This window comes from Felis catus, chromosome B1 (genome assembly GCF_018350175.1).
Source record: "Felis catus isolate Fca126 chromosome B1, F.catus_Fca126_mat1.0, whole genome shotgun sequence".
Lineage (NCBI taxonomy): Eukaryota > Metazoa > Chordata > Mammalia > Carnivora > Felidae > Felis > Felis catus.
This window is the reverse complement of record NC_058371.1, coordinates 39,210,660-39,234,602: the sequence shown is the minus strand read 5'-3', so window position 1 is coordinate 39,234,602 and position 23,943 is coordinate 39,210,660. Positions and strand designations below refer to the sequence as shown.

The following is a 23,943-nucleotide window of genomic DNA, read 5'->3' as shown; positions in this document are numbered from 1 at the left end:
GACCCCACGGTGAGGCTCATCCATTAAAACTGTATGGAAACCATCCTTAACATCTGTAGTGATACAAAAAATATTCTATTTCAGGTCATGCCTACGGGTGTTGTTTAGGACCATGAATGTTTAGAGGTGGAAGAACTTATGAGGAATCATCTCACCAAACATTCCATCTCCACAAGCTAACTCCTATGGCCAACAGTCTAAATAAACATGTAAGGGATTCTTCCTAAAGCTTCCAGATAAGAACCCATGTCAGCCAAAACCTTGATTTCTGCCTTTTGAGACCCTCAACAAAGGACCTAACCAAGCCATGTTGGAATTCTGACCACAAGAGCTGTCATATAACAAACAGGTATTATTTTAAGCCATGTGGTTTACAGTAATTTACTATAGCAGCAATAGAAAATGAACACAAAAAAAGCCTGATTCCTCTTCCATAATATGGCCTGTCAGCACCTCAAATGCACCTTCCAAGTCCCAGCCAAAGTACTTTATCCCAATCAGGCTGCCCTCCTCCCTGTATCCCCACAAATGATGCTTTCCATTTTCTTACCACAGACATTCTGCATATCCCCATGACATCAGGCCTACCCCCATCTCTGCCTTCTACAAACCAGTCAAGCCCTGACCTTCTACCCAGCTGGAACTTGATTATGTCCTTCCTTAGTACTAAGTGCTTCTAAGCTTTCCTCTAATTCCTGAAGGATGAAGACCTTGTCCTGTGCCTCCTTTGTGGCTCCATAATATCCATCAGTACATGTATTGGACCCTTGGTAAGTATTCGTTAAGAAAAACACTGATTCAATCAATCCAGCCAAATCATGCAAGGTCTTCACCCATGCAGCCTACACAAAGGACACTCTTACAGCAGGGGCAAGGTTTAGAGTATGTCTAGTTCAAACAACCCCTTGGATTTGTACTGGGATTTGAAAATTTTCAAGAATTCCCAATTATTTCATGTAATTTTCACACACAAAAAAACATGAGATAAACAAGGCAGGTTATTTTTAATCCCCAGTTTTTATAGTTGAGAAAACAGAGGCTCCAAAAGATTGGGAGATTTGCCTAGCCAGCAAATTTGCCTAGTGATAAACCCTGCCCCACAGACTCGATGTTGTCACAGTGTAGGGCAGAGATGCCACTCTGAAAATCTGAGAAACAGCTGAGAGAGAAGCAAGCATGTAGAGAAGTGAGCTCTGGAAAACACCACTGCCATCAATTAGACTGTCGCAGGGTTTCCGGGCAGTTTGATTTAATTGTGTTTGTTTCTCTACTACTTCCTCAGTCCTTCCTCTTCCTCTTTCTCCATGTTTTCTTATAGAAAAAGATTTTCTGTTTAATTTTAAAGCTGACAACATGTGGGTCTAAAGCATTCCTGCTTTAGGGGAAAAACACCAAAAACTCTAATCCCAACAGCATGATCATTACGATGACACAGATGTGGATACCTTCCCTGGGGCATGATGGGATAGCTGGAGCTCTAGCCCTGAGTTAGAGGACCTGGTTTATGGCCCCAGCCCTACCTCTAATCAGGCTTTGTGTAGAACACTGCCCTCGGTTCATCCACTCAGAGAAGAACCTGTTTCATACCTACGTTTGTTGTGAGGATGGAGTGAAATAGCGAATCTAAGTCTTTTGACAGCTGTACAAGCTGCACACATTTTAAATGTCAGATTCCTCACCTCAACCACTAACACCCTAATTACTAGTACTAAGGAAAATCTGCCTGTTTTGCCAAAGACTATCCTAGGCAACCAGCGATGATCTTAGGATGCACTATTTTCTTCCATTGAAACTGGCTGTGGCATTTGTGTAGGCTGATTTCATCTTATTCAAAATATTACTGGGTAAACAGGGAGGATAATGAAGGAATGAGTGTGGAATTTAGCCCAATTCCTACAGAGGACTTGGGTCCCTGATGACATGTTCACCTTGACCCTTTCATAAGATAATCAAAGCAGAGTTGAAAAACTCTGGCTGATACAAATGCAGAAATACAGTCTAATCTAATGCCTCAGTACAAATGTAAGGGGTCACTATTAACCAAAAGAACTACTTCCCGTAAGTATATGACTCTATACAAGAGCTTCTACAGTGCTGAATGCACATCAATATGTAGGTTGAATTTAACTTTCTCCCACTCTCCACAGCCCTCCAGAGAGTTTAGATAAGACCAGTAAGAGGTGCTTTCAGATTAGGTCCGGAGTTCTCTGATGATGAGATGTCCCATGGAAATGTATTACAAATCTAGCAAGGCCATTTTACTTTAGTAAATCTATAATTGGTTTTCCTTGAATACTGTTTATAATTCTAGAAGACTGACTGCTGGTGTTTAAACCTGTCCATGATTATTCAGATAAGCTTCATGATCACTAACTTCAATAAAATTTGCTTGATAATTTTTCTTTTTATAATACATTTTAGGCTGTGTGTAGATGATGAAAGTTTACAGACATGACAATATCCTTCTAGATATTATAGTTAAAATAAATTATGGATGAAATGTGGAAATCTTAACTGTGCAAACCTGAATTGCATTTTGGAAACATATTGGATGACTCCCAAAGCTCTAGCCTTGGTTTCCCACCAGAGTTCTTGTCTGAAGGAGCAGATCTGGGGAAGATGATGAATTCTGTTTTAAATACATTGTGATGAGGATTAAAGTAGATAAATAAAAACAAGAGCTTTCTGTGATTTAGGGGCAAACCACTTAATTTCTTTGAGCATTAGTCTCTTCATCTGTACAAAAGAAATAGTTGCATTGTCTACCTCACAGGAGTATTGTGAAATGAAATGACTACATGAGAGAAAGCTTTGCAAACTCCAAGTCAAATTACATATCCTTTATTATTATGTATAAAATCAACTTCTATCTATTGCTACTGCCTCAAGTGGCATGTGAAATCCTTGATATATCTAAACTAGACTCTTCTTCTCTTTTAAAACCAGCTTCTCCTCCACATGTTCGTGTTTATGCTGATAAAACCTCCATCATCTCAGGCATCTGATCTTAGAAACTTGGGTTGTGTTAGAAAGCTTGCCCCTTCCCCACCTACTCAGATCCTTGAATGAGCCATTCAAAATATAAAATTTCAAAAATCTTTGACACTATTCAATTGTTCTTGAAAAAGGGGTCAAAACATAAAGTTGTCTCAGAGACCCTGTCCTGCCTGGCCTTGCTCACCCTGTCACTCAGTCATATGTTCTTCTGTGTCCCTTCTGCACTCCAGCCACACAGCCTTCTTTGGTTTCTCCAAAGCACCCCCCCTTCCCCCAGCTAGGAAGCCTTCATCCATGCTGTCCCTTAGCTGGAACCACCAGCCATCCTCAGTCATCATCTCCAGCTCCATGTCCTCTGCAAAGCCACCCTGCACTTCCTGCTACTGCTCAAGTTCTAGTGTAATGGGGGTGCACAGAAACATATCCTTTTCTTGGGATCACTTATTATCTTTTGAAAGGATGTGTTACATGAAGTCTCTCTGCTTCCTCAACTATAAAGTTCACTCAGCAGTTCATTCATTCAACTTCATTCTGAAGTTCAGCAGTGATTCTGTTCTTACTCCTACATTGTAAACTCAAGGCCTAGCACATAATGGGTACTTTTTAAAAGAATGAGTAAATCAGTCAATCTTGAGATCTTCTCTCACTGTGTGTTTGTGTGTGTGTATGCATGTGTGTGTGTGTGTGTGTGTGTGTTACATATGTGCGTGTATAAAAATAACAGCCATGGTATTTATTTTAACTTCTATTTTAATCTTTTGTCCTACTTTTGAAAATGTTTTTTTCTAGGACAGTATTGTAATTCAATCACAAAGGTAAGCATGCTTACTTAATGCTCTTGAAGGAGGTTTTTTTTGTTGTTGCTATTGTTGTTCTTCATTTTAGGGGTGCTAGAAAGGGAATATGCTGTTTGGAGGTAGATTGGTATTAAATGTGAAGTGCAAAGCAGGCCTGGAAGAGCTTGAATGTTTCACTGTAGATGTGAGGAGAGGACCCAGGGATGACCCTGGGATATAAACCCAATTTTAGAATTTTATACCCCTAAATATTTTGAGCCTCATATTTATAGGCGTTTTTAAAGTTTCTTCACCTTCCTCATATTAATAAGACAATCAAGCACAAGAGTTAAGGAATGACCTAGGGGTCCTGCAGACCTCTGTTTGAATCCCGGTTCAGTCTTATCAACTATGAGACCTCGGGCAGATTGAATAGCCATATCTAACCTCAGTTTCCTCACCTGTAAAATGGACAAATACAGAAACAGTTCCCAGGTCATAATGTCATTCTGAGGATTAAATGAGATGCTCAGCAGTGTGCTTTGCCACCATGTGGCACCCAGCAGAGGGGATCTGTCATGAGTGACAGCTCAAAGAGGTCGAGAACACACAAAACTAGTGTCCTAGAGCTGGGGACCTGATCAGAAGTCAAACAATTGTAGATCCCTTGTTAATTCTCAGTTTAATTAAATTCCTGGCAGAAGAAGGTACTTCATAACATCATTTTATTGTTCTTCCAAACTATAACCTAAGTAGCAAATGATGTCTGAGCTTTTTGAACCAACTGAGACACAAGAGAATTCAGAACAATTCTGATTATAAAATTCTGTTGAGGAAATAGCAGTCCCCACAGTCACAAGCAGAACCTGGGAAGCCAGTGAGGCACTGAGGTGTAGTCCTCAACCAAAAGGGGAAGACTTGATAGAGAATAATCTACATCACAAATGTGCCAGCGTTCTAGGACTGGAATCAGTCAGCCACAGCCTGTATGCCAGACCTGCCGCTGTTAGGTAAATAAGGTTTTACTGGAACAGAGCCACATCTATTATATTATGTACAGTTGTGATGGAGACTGTACGGTCCACAAGCCTCAAGTATCTACCATCTGGCCCTTCACACACAAAAAAGTTGCCAATCCCCGTTATAGAAGACATATAATAGGGAAAAAATAAACCCCCAAAATACCTTAAAATGCAAAATTTTATTCCTAGAGTTCCTTCTTCACAACTTCAGTCCATGAAAAAGGGGTGCTTTACCTTTGTTGTGAAATAGCAGGAGAGTCAAATTGAACATCAGGGCCTTCCAGTTGGGAGGGATTTTTCCCAGAAAAGTCTGAGAACCTGATGTTCAACTACATTCATCTCAGTGGCCCCATTATCTTTCACTTCCCTGGTTATGAAATTCTGCATGTTTACAGATATGAAAGACTCACTGGAATTTTCTCTTCTTCAAGGGGTGGTGCCAGTCTAGAGCCTTTCCCCAGCTCCTCCTCTTCCGCTGCTTTCTTACAGATATTCTGAGACTCCAGGGTATCTGGTGCTTGCAGCTCATAGTACTGTGATCTCGTTTTCAAGCTATTGGCAAATTCTTTGGACTGAGTCTTTCTGAAGAGAAACAAATGTGGAATTATCAAAAACACTCTCCAACATGGATAGCTTTTCCAAAGCAGATGCCTACATTCAAATTATGTGAAAAACAGTAATAGATACCATTTACCGAGTGAATAGGCTGAGCCCTTTGCTAGTATTTTAAAGACATTAACTTAATCCTCATAACAGCCCTCAAGAAAGGGGTTGTTATCCTTGCTTAACTCAAAAAGCTCAAAATAATTATTTTATTTATCCAAGGCTACATAGTGGCACAGGCAGGATTTGAACCCAGGTCTGCCCAATTCCTGTTCAGAAGCCAAACTGCTAGAGCACACTGCCTTCCTCTGATAAGCAGCAAATAATTAGTTTATCTCTGCATGCTCATTTATACATTAGTTACAGGAGCTGTGGGTAGCATCACCAGCCCTTGGGAACTGAACTGAGGTCCGTACGTCTGCTTCTATCTCATCAAGGGATAACAGGCTTCACAGAAGTCACTCTGGGCACCCTGCAGAGGGGATCAATCATCTGCCTCACTGCTACCACTCAAGTTACCTTCCTAGATCTCCAGCTGATCATGTCTCTTCCTGATTCAAAAACTGCCACCATCCACAGGATAAGGTCCAAAGTCCTAAATCTGGCTTTCAAAGCACTTTAGCACATGGCCCTGTCTCCCGCTATTTGCCCACATATACCCCAAACACTCAGAAGAACTCATCATCACCCAAAGAACCTTACATATTCAAGACTAAGGATCCTGATTATGCCCTCTGCCTGCAGTCTCCTTCCTGACATTCTGCACTGAAAAATTCTACTTATCTTTTAAGGTTCAATTCAGATTTCACCTCTTTTGTGGGTAGGAATCATAGGTCCAGTTAATGCTTTGTTAATAACTTACTTATAGCACATATCACAGCCTATATCAGCTGAAGTTAGTGGTGCACCTGTTTCTCCTCCTAGACTGGAAGCTCCTTGTTCATTTTTGAATCCCCACCACCTAGCACAGGCCCTAAAAGGCCTGCTTACTCAGCTACCTATATCTAAGCAATCTTGTTTGAAGTCCTGAAGCTTGAACTGTCACTGCATTTCTTATTTCTATTCCTGATGCTCAGCTGTGTCAGCCTTTGGTGCTCCAGCATGGTTCTAGTGAAGCCAGTGATTCCTGGGGAAACCACATCCAGATCAAACCCGGGGTGACAAGCAAGGAAATGAAACAGCTGATTTGATCACATTTTGGGAATAAAGGGAACCACCAAAAGTCTGAAGAAACTTGCCCAACAGATCTAAAGTTACTCTTGTGACTCTGCCCACCCCACTCTCCCTCCAGCTACTGTGAAGAAGAGGCATCTTTGCATGACTGTATAATCTGGCCAGTCTCTCACTGGTTTGTAGATCTCATACCTGAGCTCTTCTGCTTCCTGCTCTGCTTTCAGCTGGGCCCTCTCAGCAATAATTTCATTACAGAGAACATCGTAGGGTTTATCTAGATGGTGTTCACCCATCACCCAGACCCAGACTTCCTTATCGGCTCCCAGTTTCCAATGAACAGATTTGCCATTCTCTGCAAGTAAAACAAAATTTAGATTGGACAAATATCTTTAGTCATGGGTTATTATGTTTGCCATCATTAAAGTATTGCGTCTTCAGGAAAAAAGCTATTGGATGAGACAAAGTGCTTCCAATCCGCTCAGGAACCAGCAGCATTCCCAGGGAGCAATGGAGGTGGTAGCAGTGGGTGGCAGCTGTAGCAGAATATGGGAATATGGTTTTTGAATGTGCCCATTTAATAAGTAAAGAAGGTGATATGGGAAGAAGCCATGTATTATTTACATTACCTTCAGGGGAACAGAGCTAACATCAGATATCAGAACCTCTCAAGTCTGAGAGTCTCCTGGAACCCCAGAATGACACAGCTGCTCCAGGGTTTGGTATTTTCATTTTAGAATCAGTCTGGCTTTAATTGAACTCTTAGCCCTGCCACTTCCTAGCTGTGTGCCTTGGACAAATTATTTAGTCTCTCTAAGCCTCAATTTCCTCATTTGCAAAATGGGGGTAGAAGCATCTAGGACACAGGATTGCTGTGGGGAGCAGGCAGGCTAGATATGCCACGTATTCCCCCTAGTGCCCAACACATAGCAGGAGTTCACGAGAGGTCAAGTGCTCTGGTCACCCTCCTATTGTTTATTTACGTGGCTGCTCAGAGATTCACACCAGCTTGTGAGAAGATAACACTACCGGTAGTGTGATACTTGGTGAAGCTACTTAAATAACACTTGTTTACAATGGGTCGCAGGGGTTGTATTACATTCTAGTTCCCGTACTCCTGAGATGCAGCCACACAGGTCACGCTCCCTGAAACCTGGGGAAAGTGAAGCACAGCTGGGAGAGGCCAAAAGGTGCAGTCCCTAAATCTAAAAGCTCCAGAGCAGACCTACCCAGGGCCATTATGGGCCATGTTATGGGTCAAGATCCCTGTGCCCCAAGGACCCCAAACTGGCCAGTGGTGTTGAGCATGGGTAGTAGGGCACCTGATGGAACACAGGCCAGGCCATGCTTATAGGTTAGAAACCCACACTGGGATTGTGTCTCATCTCTGTACATTATGAGAAGGTTTCCAGTTAAAGTGTCTGCTGTCCAATGAATTGTTGATCTACTTCCTACTGTTTCCCCAGGATACATTGAAAAAGTGGGCTATTCAAACAGAGATATGTTTTTATTTTGGCACTTTCTACCCTTCTGAGTGCAATGGAGACATTCTACAGTATAATAAAATTCTAAATAGGATACTGGGGTGGAGGGGAGGGGAGACAGAATCTTCACTATAAAAGGAGTCAAATGTATCATTTAGGAGGAAGCTGACTTTGCACTGTTTTCACAAGTGGAGAAACAGTGAAAGTGGCAAGTAGGTCTGAAGGGAAGATCAATCCCAAGTGGGCCTTCATGGGGATGGGCCCTGGCCAGCTCTGGCTCTGTGTGAGGAAATGCCAAATGGTTCAGTAACTTTAGAAAGCTGTCATACCTCATGAAGTTCGCTTTATTAGGCTCTCTCGGGGAAACTAATAACATTTTTTACTTTGTCCATCTCTCGACCTTCACCTAAATAATTACCAATATTTTTGACAGCAGGAGACAGAGGCCCTGAGAGGAGTGTGGCAGAGGGCCAGGGGAGGCAGACAGGAAGGACCCAGGGATTCCAGCAGCTATGCTCAGGACAGCAGGACACATTCCCTGAGAGCACCCTCCATGGGCTGCAGGCAGAACTCTTATGGGAAGAAGGTGTTGCCCTGCAGGGCTGGGTGGGGGACAGATCCCAGAACTGCCTGTGGGCACATGAAGGTGCTAAGCACTATAAGTAGAGAAGGCAGCTAGAGGAGAGGGCGAGAGCCCTGAAATTTTAGAAGCAAGGCAGTGGCGAGAGCATGGTGACGGTAAAGAGATTGCGGCTTGGAGGCAAGAAAAAAGAGAATTGTCAGATTTAGCCAGATGCCAAAAGAGGGCTCTTGACAGAATGGCACTGACAATAATATCTGTTCTGAGTCCTCCTCACCCTCAGGAGCTCTTAAATGTTGCCTGAGAGCAGAGACTGGAGGGGCTTCAAGGGCTTCCCCACGACTCCCTAAAACCTTAGGGGAGAATGGAGAAGATTCTAGTAAAACCAATGTTAGCTCTGATACCCTCAGTTTTTTGTTTTTTGGTTTTTTATAAATGTTTATTCATTTTTGAGAGAGAAAGAGAGAACACACGCATGTGAGCGGGAGAGGGGCAGAGAGAAAAGTGGACAGAGGATCCTAAGCAGGCTCTGTGCTGACAGCAGGGAACCCCATGTGGGGCTCAAACTTAAGAACTGTGAGAACTCATGAATGTGAGATCGTGACCTGAGCTGAAGTTGGACACTCAACCGAATAATCCACCCAGGCACCCCTGATACCCTCAGTCTTACACCAAGATGCAGGAAGACTATTAAGGACTCTGTTTAGTGTATTTTACAAAAACTTATTGAGTTTCTAAGTCTGAGCACAATGCAGATGAGCTAAATGCTGCAGGGGACACAGGGAAAACACAGATGTGGCCATTTGTCCTGCAATTCACCTAAAGTCTGAGAGAAACAGCAAGGCATTAGGTTACTTATTTAATGCATTTTATTGCATATCTACTATGTGCCAGGCACTTAGGTAAATATGTGTAAACACTTATGAACAAGACAGACCAACCCCTGCCCTCAGGGAACTTAGATTCTAGTTGGAGACAGAAGTTGAACATTTAATTATAAAAGTAATACAACTTGGGGAAGGGGTTGTGAAAGGATGCTATGGAAATGCTTCAAAAGAGGAACTGATCTGTTTGAAGGACCAGGGGAACATACATTATAACCACAAGAGACTTTAAGTCTGGTGAGGATTCACAGGATGGAGAAATTGCTTTGGAAGCACACAGAAGGAAAAAGAAGTTCTGTGAATTGAGTTTTGGTGGATGAACACGGAACTTAGAGAGTAGGGTGTAAGTTTGGTGACCTCCACAAAGATAGTGCGATGGAAGATCAGAGAAGGAAATCAGTGAAGAGCTATCGGGAATCAGTGTCTCAGTGAGAGCTCAAAAGAGTTTTAGATATCACCTGGTCACGGGCTGAGGATCATGCAAGGGGGCCAGTGGGCCACGTGGCATGACTCCCAGACACCTGGCTAAATGATTTAAACTTAGGCCCTGTAGTGCATAAAGCCAGAAAGTGGTAGTAAAGTCCCAATGTTTCTACCAACTCTTTATGTGACCATGTATATGTTATTCTACCTCTCTGAGCCCGAGTTCCCTCCCTGATAAAACAGAGGTAGTAAGTCAGACCTCACAGGCCTGTCACATGATAAAGGCTCAAAAATATTAGTTCCATGTTCTTGATTAAGGGATCAACAAAGAGTCCATGACTTTCTCTGTGCAGGTGGTGCTAAGGTCAGAGAATGACTTAGGAAATGTAATAACACGTAGGGTAGATCAGGGTAGTGGAGGTGGGTGGTTCAGTGGGTTAGTGGTGACAGAATGGAGGAGCAGTGAGGTACCAGGAGGCAGGTACTCAGGGCCTGAATGAGAGAAAGGTCAGTAAGTTATAGGTGGCTGGAAAGGAAGGACTCAAAGATGACGCCAACATTTTGAGACTTACTATCTGGGAGTATAGGGGAGTAATAAGCGGAAACAGTGACAGCAAGAAAATAAATTTGTTTAAAAATAAATAAATAAATTTGTTTGAGGAGTCAGGTAATGAGCTATTTTGGAAATGTAGAATAAATTATTTTTATCTTTACTAACAATCTACATGGAGAGCATCAGTAGATATCTGAACTATGGCACTGGAGTTCAGAAATGCTACCAAGACTGATAGTGTGAATTTGAAAGTTACTTTATAGCTGACCCCACTGAAGCCACTGGCATAGAAGAATCTGCAAAAGGCATGAAGCCTAGTGAGAACCTTGGAAAAGCATGTGCTCCATTTGGGAGGCAAAAGGGAAGAAAAAGAGCATTCTGATTAAAAGAGAAAAAAAAAAAAAAGGACTTCTGATTCCTAAATAATGACATAATATAGAAGGAGCCTAGGGAGAAATGCACGGGCATACAGCCAAGAGAGGAAAAGGGAGCCAGTGCTCTGTGCCATGGAGACACAGAAAGGGGGATGGAGACCCTGGAGGGAGGGCAGTCTCAGGCAGTGTCTGACCTCAGAGTGTATTTTTAGGGAGACAGGCTGGGGACAGGCTACAAAAACAGGACAAAAAGGATGGGAAGAGGTGGAGGCTGGCAGTCACTATGTGCTCTGAGGAAGTAAAAGAGGATTCAGTTCTCTGTTCAACAAATACTTCCTGAGCATCTGCTATGTTCCAGGCACTGTGACAGAAAGGGCAGCTTAGGAGCATGGATGGTTGAAAGATTTCTCTCAATAGAAGAAACTCAGGGTTTAGGGAAGGGAGAAAGTAAGGATGCCAGGGAGCAGGCCAGGGGAAGGAGGGCTAGAGGAGAGTGCAGAGAACAGGTAAAGAAGAAAATGTTGACAAGAAGAGGAGAAGAGCGCCTGTCTGCTAGGAGCTGAAAACTGATCCACACAGATCCACATTTCTGTCCCCAGTGGACTTCCTTAAGACAGAGGTATAAACTTAAGAGATCCTAATGAGGCAGGCCCTACATCTTGTTATAATTTAATGCTATCCATGCATTCTGGACTTTCTGTCTACTTCACCTTGAAATTATATGCACTGTTTTGTCAGAGGACAATGAGAAAGGGACCTTTTCATAGCACTTCCTTTTAATTATAAGGTTTATTCCCAGTCCTTGAATCATGTTTGTACCCTGCAGTGCCCTTCATGCCTGCTATCTTAGGGATTCTCAAGAACTTCTAAAACCAACTTTTCTAGAACAGTGGATTAGTCCTGCTTAGGACTGCACCACAATGAACTGTTGTGCAGAGATTCTCATCCATACCTCATTCACCATATAAAGTCTCTAACTAGGCAATGTTGTAAAATACCACATAAAAATGGAGTGACACATGCCCTTGGCAAGGAAATGGCCAGGCTTATTCCAGGCCTACATTAGTGCGTGACACTGCTCACATCATCATTGTGTCTGACTTCTCCCTACGTGGCGGGCCCAGCAGAAGTGCAGGAGGGAGAGACTGGAGGTGTCAGTGTGGATCATCTCAGGTTCAGGTCAATGCAATGCTCAGGGCTCTCCCTGAACTAAGACTATGCTTCAGAGGGTCAGCAACTGGTTTCTAGCCCAACTAGATCTAACTCAGAAGGTCAACCATAGTAACAGGAGAGGGCGAGAGATGGAGAGAGAAGAATTATATACCCTGTCCCTACAAAAAGAAGACCAAACTGAGTGAATAGAAGCCAGAGCATCAACATCAGGGGCCTCCTAACAAATTTACATATTGAACACAATGGGAGTATCATCAGGGCTGAGGTTATTAAACTATTGATATACTTCCCTAAACTCCCAACCTCTCAGTATCTCCCACCACTCTGGCCTCTCCTCTAGGACAGCCCACTCCCACATCCAGTACCAAAAGACTAGTGCCAGGCCAATGGGCACTTGAGTACTATGGCCATGTCCCTTCTAATTGATGCCCATGCCATGACTGCCATTAAATATTTAGAGTATCACCCAAGGCTATTAATGACCCCATTTTACAATGAGGAAATTAGGGTCATGGAGGGTATTTAACTTGCCCAAGGTAACAGACCTAGTGAAATTGGAACCAGAATTCAAAACCAGCCGGTGAGGTTGCAAAACCTGTGATTAAGGCGGCCTCATAATGCACCCTCCAAACCTGAAACATTTCTTTTTCTTTTTTTTTCTTTTTTTTAGAGAAAGAGAGAGAGAGAGAGATCACATGAGTGGGGAGAGGGTTGGGGGACAGAACGGGGGGAGAGGGAGAGGGCGGGAAGAGGGAGGGAGAGAGAGAGAGAGAGAGAGAGAAAAAAAGAGAGAAAGAGAATCTTAATCAGGCTCCATGTTCAGTGCAGAGCTTGATACAGGGTTCGATGTGGGGCTCGATCCCATGACCCTAGGGCCATGACCTGAGTCAAAATCAAGAGTCAGACACTCAATCAACTGAGCCACCCAGGCACCCCCAACCTGAAACACTTCTGAGAGCAAAAGAGAAAACCATCAAAAGGGATGCTAGGACAATGAATGTAGACAGGGCTCTGATGGTCAAGCTGGGGTGTGGGGTCACCTTCACATTCCCTCCTGGCCCTGAAGAGCAGGACAAGGCAGGAGAAAGCAAGATCTAGCCCCATGTGCATGCAGAGTCCTATAGGGACTTCCTGAAATCGCTCACGACCATTGCTTTCCCCATTGTATGCTAGACTTGTCAAACTGGGTTAATAATCCTATAATTACTAACACTAAAGTTCATCTTTAAAACTTTAATAAATTTTTATGTTTATTTTAGAGACAAAAGGACAGAAAAGAAGCTGGAGAAACTGCATGGTGCTTGAACTATGCCCAGGAAAGTAGGGGGGACAGAAGAAGGTGAGAGGCCTGGCTTGGCAGTATAGGTCTGAGTGTCCCTGGCATATAGATGATGTTTAACCATGAAAGGTAGAGGCAGTGCCCCAGGGAGATAATACAGAGACCTTAACCTAGAATCTGTGAACCCTGAGACTGTGAATGAGATTTAGGGAGTAAGTGAGCATTGTGAAACTACGCACAAAATGTTGTCTGTCTGTGATCCTCCCAACCCCGCCTCAAGGTTACAAAACCACCAGTACAGAGTGGGGTACCCTCGGGGGAGTACAGCTATTCAGGGGTCAGGCAGAGGCAAAAAAGAGGCCATTATGGAGAGGGCAAGAGACCCATGACATCAAGTGAGAGACTCAGAGTGGCAACTCAAGAGTCAGGTAAGGCTGAGGAATTAACTGAGATCAGAACTGAATCCATCAGTGGAGGTCACCAAATGAGTTCCAGAGTGAAGGAAGGGGATGAAGTGCCCCTGAAGGTGGCACAAACAGGTGGTTTACAGTCATTCCTCCAAAAGGGAAGGCTTTGCATGTGGGAATTTGTTCCCCTGGTAGCAATGAGAATGCAGCAAATAAAGTCTCATGAATCCATGTCTGTTTCAAGGGCACACATAGCCCCTCCTGTACCACACACAGCAACCAGATCCCAGCCTACCTCTTAGGCTTCTGTCTGCTTGGAGACCCAATGAGATAACTGCTGGGCAACCCTCTACTGAGTGAAGGCCTCTTGTGTCTGTGTTACCAGAAAGAAATCACACACAACAAAGGCAGGGCCCTGATGCAAGCATAGGTTTTCGAAGTGTGCAAGGCACCTACAGACAAAAGTAACTTCTTAAGCTCCAGGTAAGCTCGACATGTGGCATATTTGTTAGGAGCACCCACTTTGGGAGAGTCAGACTCAGGTCAAGCCCAGGTCTATCATTTAACTCACTGTTGTCCTGGGCAAGCTAGTTAATAACCCAGTCTCACTTTCCTCACCTGTAAAATGTGAACAGTAATTCAGCTTCAGGCTTGGCTGTGATCATTTAATAAGATAATATATTTAAGCACCCAGCTCAGGGTCTGATACTCCATCAGCTCAGTGGTGCTACTTTTATGGTCTAGGGCAGTGCTGTCCAAATGTGAGCTACATCTGTAGCCATATATTTACTAGTAGCCCCATTACAAGATCAAAAGAAACAGACGAAATTAATCTTAATGTATTTTATTTTACCCATGTTATCCAAGATATTATCATGTCAATATATAGTGAATATAAAATTTTTAATATGGTATTTTACATTACTTTCTTCCTATCAAGTCTGTGAAATCTGGTAATTTACATTTCTTACACATCTCAGTCCAGACTAATCTCATTTCATGTGCTCAACAGCCACATGTGCCTAGTGGCTATCATACTGGACAACACAGCCTTAGACCTCTAGTTATTTGCCCCCAACAGGCAGAGAAGATACATAATTCTTTTCCTAAGAATCACATTTTCCCATTACAGTTTGAAATGATTTTCTGATCTATTACTACGTTAAATCCATATTTCTGTTTTTCATCCCTCTCTACATTAGCCATAAGACTTCTTTTTTTTAAAGTTTATTTATTTTGATAGAGACAGTATGAGTGGGGAAGGAACAGAGAGAGGGGGAGAGAGAGAATCCCAAGCAGGCTCTGCACTAACAGTGCAGGGCTTGAACAATGCAGGGCTTGAACCCACGAAACAATGAGATCATGACGTGAGCTGAAATCAAGAGCTGGAAGCTTAACCAACTGAGCCACCCAGGCACCCCAAGCCATAAGATTTCTAAAAGGTTCCTGGTATACACAGTATGTAAACTTTCAGTGATACTCTTTGAAAACTCACCACGGTAGACTGTAAAGAGAAAACAATGACAAGATGACAGCAAAAGAGCTGCCAAGTGATGAACTATAATGGTGCAAAGGAAAGAGGTGGGGAGGGGCATAAGATATATTTAAAGGGCCAAGAAAAGGACACTTTCCAAAGCCTGGCTAAGAACTGCTAAGAAAAAACAGCAGTAAAGTCAGTGCAGTACAAACTGTGCGGGGGCAGGAACGGGGAGGCCGGGAGCACAGGCCTGATAGGAGTTGAAGTGCACAGTGAGGTTTCAGCTAACAATGGCCAGGGGCTTGGCAGGTCAGCAGAGGACCAGCAATGACACTGCTTTGTACTATCTGTGGCTTTATCTTCAAAGACAGAACAAGATGAAAGACAGAGAAGTGCTGTCTTTTAGGGGGAAGTCGGGAAAGCTTTTCTTTTTCTGCAGTTAGAAGAGAAAACTAATTTAGTGCAAAATGTATTTTTCCAAGTGTTAAATTTAAGGGAGTAATAAACTTTTGACATGAAATACTGATAGAATAGTCATTGTGTATATTAATATACTTTTTAAATGACCATTTAATAAGATAATATAAATTTTCTAAAAGGTAGATTCAAACTCTGCAAAAGAAGAATTTAAGCAAAGAAACTGAAATTATTGTCTTAAGTCATCACAAGGAGACCATTTCAGCAAACAGGAGAGGCCCAAAGTTTTACAAAGAGTCTGGGCCACTGACATTAGGGCAAGAACTCACTAGTCCCAAGGTCACCCACCACAGCAATATGCTATGTTCATAGTATACATGGTGCCCAAAGAGGTCCAGCTATCTCTGATAAACTCTGGCTAAAGAATGCAGAGAGATGCATAAGCCAGTTAAGAAAGACAAGAAAGTCATGTTTCAATTAGGACATGTTACTTACTGAAGGGAAAATTCTATTTTGGGTAGTATAGAGCACTGTGAAATCTAATAAATCTGGGTGCCTACTGGTGGTATGACTTTGCATATATTACTTAACATCTCTGATTCTAAGTTTCTCCATCCATAAAACAGACAATTAATATTAACTTTGCAAAAGTTTAGTGAAAATGAGGCGTAATGCAAGGAAAAGTGCTCTGCATAGTGTCTGACAAAATAGATATTTAATAAACAGCTGTTATTGATACCAACGATAATAAATGAAATACTCGTATTTACTTTGATGTCATTAGAAAGGCTTAATTGCGGGGCACCTGAATGGCTCAGTTGGTTAAGCGCCTGACTTCGGCTTAGATCATGATCTCATGGTTCGTGAGTTCCAGCCCTGTGTCAAGCCCTGTGCGGACAGCTGAGCCTGGAGCCTGCTTCGGATTCTGTGTCTCCCTCTCTCTCTGCTGCTCCCCCACTCATGTTCTGCCTGTCTGTCTGTCTCTTTCTCTCTCAAAAAATAAAAACATTAAAAAATTTTTTTTTAAAAAATAAAGGCTTAATTGGAAAGGTTTTCATTAAAGGCAGTGTAAGGTAAGGTCACTAAATTGACTTCATTTTGAGTCTGTATATACCAACTCCCAAGTGTGATTCATTTTCTCAAACTTTGAAACCCTGAAAATTTATCAAATTTTATTTTTCCTGGCTTAATGAAAAACGAGGAGAAATTGGCCTTGAATGCCTCTGTAAGCGACCTTGAAAACTGTTTTTTAAAACAGCTTAGGTATTCATCCATGACAGAATTTGTGTCGGGGGAGGAGGAAGAACAGAAGTGGTTAATGTGTGCTTTGCTATGTCTGTGTGTGTATGTGCTTTAAGTCTTAAGGTGCAAAGAATTCCTGCCCCATGGTCTCAAAAGGCTCTCTCAAGCTACCAGGGACTCCTTGGGTCAGGAAGAAGTACATCTGAAAAATTAACTCTCATTAAAAAATATGCAGTATGGGGGCACCTCGCTGGCTCAGTTGGCACAGCATGTGACTCCTGATGTCAGAGTCATGAGTTTGAGCCCCATGTTGCGCATAAGAGATTACTTAAAAAAATGTGTCGTATGACTTTTTCCCTACAGCAGTATTTACGTTTTGTTTTTTAAAGATAACTCAAAGAAAAATCTCTTAAAGTATAAGAAATATAAACATAATTGCTATAAAAATGCTGATACAATGACTCTTTGTGTGGCAGTAGAATACTAGGCACTAGTGACTAAGTGGGAGAGAAGTCTTCCTTAATACCCCCAAACCAAAACTGCACAGGTGACTTTTTCCTTCAGCTTATGGTCAGTCTGGTTTCAAGTAAGAGATCTGCTTATAGCTACACAAGTTCATGGTAATTGCTATGTGTGTGGAGGTATGTGCATGTAAGTATACACTTCAAACTGATAAACTGCACTATCTCCATAACATTTTCAATAACATTTAGGGTCCACCTACCAAATTGGAACTTGCACCTGGCTTGCTTCTAACTAGTGTGAAATGTTAAAACAAGCCGAGGGCCACTATAGTAACACATTCACAGGAGAGACATAGCTAAGTTTACCTTTCTTTGGTCTGGATTTCACTGGCAAGGACTCCTTTTTTTCCATTGCTGCTTCTCTTTCTTTCCATCGGCGGATCTGTTCCTCCCTCATCTTGAAGAACAGGATCTGTTTCTGCTCTTCGCTGAGCTCTGCCAGCAGATCAGGATCTATGTACATCTCTGATAGTATCTGTTTCAGCATCTTTGCAGGTCTGGAGTCTTTTACACCTGTGGCAAAAGTTCTTGGAAATGGCTTCCAGGTGTGCCTCCCCTGGGCTGGCAACTGGGTGCACCCACAGACCTTCAAAGAGACTCGCAGCAATCCTAACGACCGGGACAATAATTCAGCAGACTGGCTCTTGGTTCCTGGCACCAAATATCCTGTCCAAAATTCTGTTTGTGAACCTGTAAAGAGCAACAAGCAAAAAGCAGGCAGTATTAAAATTGTAGATGCCAGGCAGGGGCAGGCTTATGAATTAAGCTTGGAGGAAATACAGTATCGCCTTTCATTTCAGACGCAAGGAGAAGAAAAGCTGAGGCACGCTTTGTCGAGAGTTTGTGTAACCTCTATCCCGTAATTTCCAAAGATACTTTATCAAAAAAACAAAACAAACCCTAACTTTTTACAGGCCAATCTCAGGGAAACAAAAAAATTAACAGAGATTTGGCCTTCTCCCAACGAAGCAAACATATTATTACCTCAGAGCCTAACCACCAACTGTATGGCTGAGAAAAGAATAAAAGAAAAAAAGGCACAGGAAGAAATTAAAAGGTTCTCTCCAAACAACTTACTTCAAAAGAAAATACTGTTTTTGAGATTTCACAGAATTACCCACCCCAAACCAAACCAAAACAGGGCCACGCTGAAGGAAGGAAAAAGAAGAAATATAAATTAGACCACAATGCAGTTTTCCCATTTCCCCTTAAAAGTAGCACTAAATAAACAAAATTACGTGCTTTCATCTTCACAGGACAAGGCAATTTCCAGACAACCTCCTGGAACCATAAAAAACTCTGTATGTACAGGAGAAAACATTCATGTACATTCTGGAAGGTCACCAGGTTTTATTTAGGTGTACCTGTTCTATATATCTAATTTAATAAAATTTAAATTTACAGACCAGAAAAACTGGGAGAACAGAGACATAACTAGGTTCCTTACAAAGGATCCCTGTTTACAAAAGACTTTATTAGAGGGCTCCTTTAACAAGAAGCCAGGGACTGGTGCACTCACAAGGGGCTTTCTATTGGGGGGGGGGGTGCAATTTCACTGAGGTTTCATCTAATTTATGTGTTCCTGTTTGGTTGATTTTTTATTATTTTTTTAAATTTTAAGTAAGCTCCACACCCAATGTGAGGCTCGAACTCATACCCCGAGATCAAAAGTTACTTGCACACTCTACAGACTGACACAACCAGGCACCCTAGATGATTTTTTTTTACTTCATCTTCAATATAGTAGCATACACAAAAAAGCTTACTTACTGAGACTTTTCAGGATCACCTATGTTTAAAAAGTTGTCTAGTAATTTGGTGCTCAAAATGCCTCAATAATCTCACCATCTAGCCATGCCTCTCAAATACCTTGATTCTCCAAACTAAGTTCAAACACTCTTAAACCATCCCTTACTTACTTATACCATGGCTCCTCTTACCTAGTTCCTTCATCTTGACACTCACAAAGCCAGACTGTAATGCTCCCTGGCTTCTGCTTCCCCTCGTCTTCCTCTTCCTTGCAAAGCTGCTCTTTCATTTACACCAGTCTTTTGACACAAGATTGCTCAACAGTCGGGGTACCCCTGAATGTCTGCATACACAGCACATAGTTAAATTCATCCCTATTCATTGTGCAGCAGGAACCTTTTTTGAGCCTCTAACTATTCTTGCTAACTGCATCCTATAACTTCCTGCAGCATTCAACTACTGGAACTCAAATGGAACACAGTATGAAGAGAAAATTTTTGAAAAGAATTAAAATCAATGTTTGACTCTAAATCAGGCAGACATGTCCCTCCCAGGCTCCCTTCCTACCTTTGTATTTTGCTTTGAGATGACCCTCAAAGGCCAGAAGAGCCACAGAACTGATGTCCTGTGATGCTTTTCTGACTAAGGGGCCGAGCCAACTAAATCCACACTAAAAGAGAGGTTGCCAGAGGCTGAGCTCTGTCTTCCTAGGAACCACAGGAAGAAATTTGGTTTCTCAGCACACTTGACTGCAGTGCTCTGAGATGAAGTGGTAAAAAACCAAAGTGAATGACTCCTTGATGTTCTAGTAAATATCCCTATGTTGGCACATTCCACGATTCCAGTGACTGACTTTCACAGCAATAAAACATGTAGAAAAGGAGGAACCCAGTGAAGCCTGAGGTTTCAGTTCTGTTTCCTATTTGGAATGGGGTGAATCTTAGCAACAGTAATGATGTGGGTAAAGCCAAAAAACCAAAACCCTGAAAGTGCCAAATTCACATTGTTCCTCTTTCCCCATCCCAGAGTACCCCTGATAATAAGAGCTTACCCACACTATGCCAGCCACACCACCTTAAGCACCTTACATACATTAACTTACATAATTTTCACAATTACCCTTGGAGTTCAGTTCCTCCCTATCCCTATTTCACAGATGAAGAAGATGGAAAGTGGCAGAGCTGGGCAGTCTGGCTCGAAGTCAGCTCTACTGTGCTCCACTAGCACAGTAGAGTTTTTTTGTAAGCCCAGAATCAGCACATCATCAGGATATGGTACCACATGTGAAATTTCAGAATGAAGACCAGCAAATTCTTGCAGCAACATAAATGCGGACTTGAAGGTGCATGACACATTGCTTCTGAGGGGCAAAAGCCTCATCCGGGTAATTGTAGCTAAGCTGTGGGGAGGCCAGGTATTGAAAAGACCTCCCCCACCCCTCCTCAACCCCCAAAGAAGGGCAGCAGGGAACTGTCATGGTGGCCCAAGTGTGGATGTTGTTTGCCTACTTTATTCACCAGGTGCTTAGTGTTCTCAGTTTCCCCTCTCACAATCACTAGGAGTAGCACAAATGGTACAGCCTCTCACAGGTATGAAAAGTTCCACTGTACCTCTGTGATTAGATACTCAAGCTCTTTCAGTTTTAGTTTTGGTTTGTTTTGCCTTTTCCGGCAAATGTGGATTTTTAGCATTAAAGTTAACTACTGGATCTTGAGGTCAGGCAGCTGAAATAATATGCATGCCATTCTAAGGCTGTTGATTCCCACCAGTGTGGATTAACTCCTTCCTCCCCTGTGCTTTCAGATGGAAAATTCACGTTGCACAGAGTGCTTACAGAACATCTAGCAAGGACCCCAGTGTGGGCTTTTCAAGAGCTGCGTGACTTGCAGATGTCAGCTACTCAGTTTTCTCATCCATGAAATGAGGGCCTGTACTATACATCTTTGTAATTTGAGGACTATGTCATATAGTCTAGATGACGTTACAGGTACAAGTAGAGACAGGGTAGAGGAGATAGAAACGAGGAAACTAACTAACCAGGGGTTTTCCCACTTTCAGTCCCTGACAGGACAACCCCTGACATTGATTCAAACTTCAAATGACTTTCCCCATCTAACAAACTGGGTGCAGCAAACTTCCAGCTATTCAAGCTCCAATAAAAAGAAAAGCTAAGCTAACTGTTTTCTCTTGTATAGCACTTTTCTTTAAAAAGAGAAATGACAACACCACATCTGCTATTTATTTCAAAAATAAATTTCTAAAGGGTAATAGGATTTTCCAAGATACCACAGATTTGGCCTGATGCTCACATCTTCCACAGCCCTGTTCAACAAAATAAAAATTGTGTTTTTAATGACTCTGAGACCTTGGGTCGGGGGAAACCAGAGAAAAAACCTAATCATAACAATAATGTAATATGGACCGTCAAACTTTAATGCTAAGAATATAGTTTGAATTCTAATTCTTCTAAGACAGCCAGCTGTTTTCAGACTTTCAGTTATCTTATTCAACTTAACCTTATAAAGTTTATCTACAAAAGGGCAATTTTTGAGGATAAAATGAATTACCAGAGGTGACAGCAATTTGCTAAGTTTTGTACATATATACCTTGCTTCAGAATTTGAAATCACTGTACATACAGATTTATCTAGAAAATTCCATTCATGTGTCAAATCTATGTCCACAAATGCTTTCCACTTATTTATTCACTTTTTAAGAGCTCCGAGTCTTCTCTATTAAGCAGGCGATCAAAAGTCCTTTATAGGGGACTCTGGCTGGCTTAGTGGAGACCTTTGATCTCCCCGTCCTGAGTTCCAGCCCCACCTCGGTGAGGCCCCACTTCGGTGAGGGGTGAGTGGGTAGAGCTTACTTTAAAAACAAAAACAAGGGGCGCCTGGGTGGCTGAGTCGGTTAAGCGGCTACGTTGGGCTCAGATCATGATCAAACGGTTTGTGAGTTCGAGCCCCACATCCAGATCTGTGCTGACAGCTCAGAGCCTGGAGCCTGTTTCAGATTCTGGGTCTCCCTCTCACTCTGCCCCTCCCCCGCTCACACTCTTTCTCTCTCAAAAATAAATATTAAAAAAAAATTAAAAACAAAAACCTTTCAGGAGGTGAGGAACACTAAGCTTAGAGAGGGGTGCCATGCTTCCTTCTTCCCTGCGACCCTTGGGAAGCTCTGAGACAACCTGAGAAAACCTACAAACAGTGACTTCTCCCAGTGACTCCACGCCCACCCCTCCAGGCGCCCGCGCGAACCCCGAGAACAGGAGTGGGCAGGAGTGTCCACCTGGCTGAAGAAGGTCATCTCCGGGTTGGCTGGGGCCACGGTCGGGGTCTGCCTCCAGCAGCGGGCGGCGACGCTCGGCCCTGAAGCCAGCCCCGCCCGCGGCGCCCGAACCCTACAGGGAGGGCAGCCCTGGGTGCCGGCGCGCTGGGAAACCGGTTCCCGGGACTCTCCCATAAGGTCTGGGGCGAGGGAGGTCCGCACGGCCCTACCCCACGTGTGCGCGAGCGCTCGTCCGCGGGTGCAGTCGCTGCGGGGCCACAGGCGGGGGCGCCCGTCGCGGCCCGGCGGGCGGGTGGGCGCAGGCGCGCAGGAGCCGCCGAGGACGGGACAGACGGGAGACACGCGTGGCGCCGGGGCCTCTCTGCTACAGTCCAGAAGCTCCAAGCTATCCCGACTCTCCCACGCGTCCACCTCGGGCCCGCCCTGGCTCAGTGACGCGCGTGCACACACCCCTCAGGGGCCCGGAGGCCCGCCCTGAGCCCCGGAACTGCCCCCAGACCTCCCGAGTGCGCTGAAGCCTTCTCCCTCGGGGCTCCCCGTACCACGGCCACAAGCCCCGGCCTCTCACCCGCCCGCAGCTCCAGACACCGGACACCCGACACCGGACACCCGCCGCCCGCCCGGCAGTGGCGGAGGAGGGCCCGGGGAGGGGCGAGTGCAGGCCCGGGCCCAGGCGTCGCCCCGGGCCTCCCCCAGCCCGCCTCATCCCTGCGCCTTCCACGCTCCTCCTGGAGTCCCCCGGCCCCACAACACGTACAGTCTTCTCGGCCTCCCCCTCCTGGCCTCCCTTCCCCACCCCAGGCACTTACCCGTGCAGGGCTCTGCGCTCCTCTAGCAGATTGACCCGAGCAACGCCACGTCCAGTTGGGCCGCCAGAAGCTGTCGGGGAAGGGAGGGCAAGGCAGCGGTGCTTGAGAGCGGCACAGGCTGGCTGGACAAACACTCTGGCCGAGATGTTGGCAAACAGTGTCCCTCAGCCCCGGCCCGCCCGCGCCGCCCCACCCGCGACCCACATGCCGGAGTGACTGACTGGGCGCTCACGGCCCCACCCTAGCACCTGGAGACGCTCCAGGGCCAGACGTCTGCGAGGCCGTGTGGCCTGCTGCATCCCGGGCCCCTCTCTCCTGACCGCACACTGCCCCGAGCTGCCGGGGGTCCGGGGCGGCAAGGCCACCGCCCTCCACCTGCGGTCTGTGAAGGCCTGTCGCGCCATCTCAGGACCGGTAGAACTTATTAATATCAGCCGGCCAGGCCCTTTCTCCACTCCAGAGCTCAAGGTTTCCTTCAAGGTGGAGCCTGCGGAGGCGGGCAGACACTTCTCAGTTACACTGAGTCCTGGCAGGCCAAGTCCAATCACCTCTCGGGTTTTGCTCAAGAGTCTCTGGAGCTTACTTTTTTTTTTTTTTTTCTTTTGTTGATACTAAGTAATTTATCAGAGTTCAGGACTTTGTCAATTCAGGTGTGGCTTTGTGGGACAGGATGGAGGAGGCAAAAGGCTAGAAAGATGGAGACTGAAAACAG

The 23,943-nt window shown here is 44.1% G+C and overlaps 1 protein-coding gene across 5 annotated transcripts in view; it reads right to left on the bottom strand.

The window, feature by feature from the left end:
- Nucleotides 1-23,683, bottom strand: part of SH2D4A (SH2 domain containing 4A) — a 62,317-nt gene extending 38,634 nt beyond the window's left edge. Inside the window, exons 1-4 of one of the 5 annotated variants that reach the window (XM_011281482.4) lie at nucleotides 23,232-23,683; nucleotides 17,692-18,075; nucleotides 6,764-6,923; nucleotides 5,206-5,377 (exon numbers count right to left, since the gene is read on the bottom strand). In XM_011281482.4, coding sequence (XP_011279784.1) covers nucleotides 5,206-5,377; nucleotides 6,764-6,923; nucleotides 17,692-17,872 — 513 coding nt within the window. In that variant the 5' untranslated portion in view covers nucleotides 17,873-18,075; nucleotides 23,232-23,683. Of the gene's footprint in view, nucleotides 1-5,205; nucleotides 5,378-6,763; nucleotides 6,924-17,691; nucleotides 18,076-22,422; nucleotides 22,611-22,631; nucleotides 22,888-22,990; nucleotides 23,101-23,231 lie in introns of those variants that run through there. The other 4 variants (XM_011281481.4, XM_045055456.1, XM_006930668.4 and 1 more) reach the window with 4 other exon arrangements.
- Between the last annotated feature and the right edge of the window lie 260 nt (nucleotides 23,684-23,943).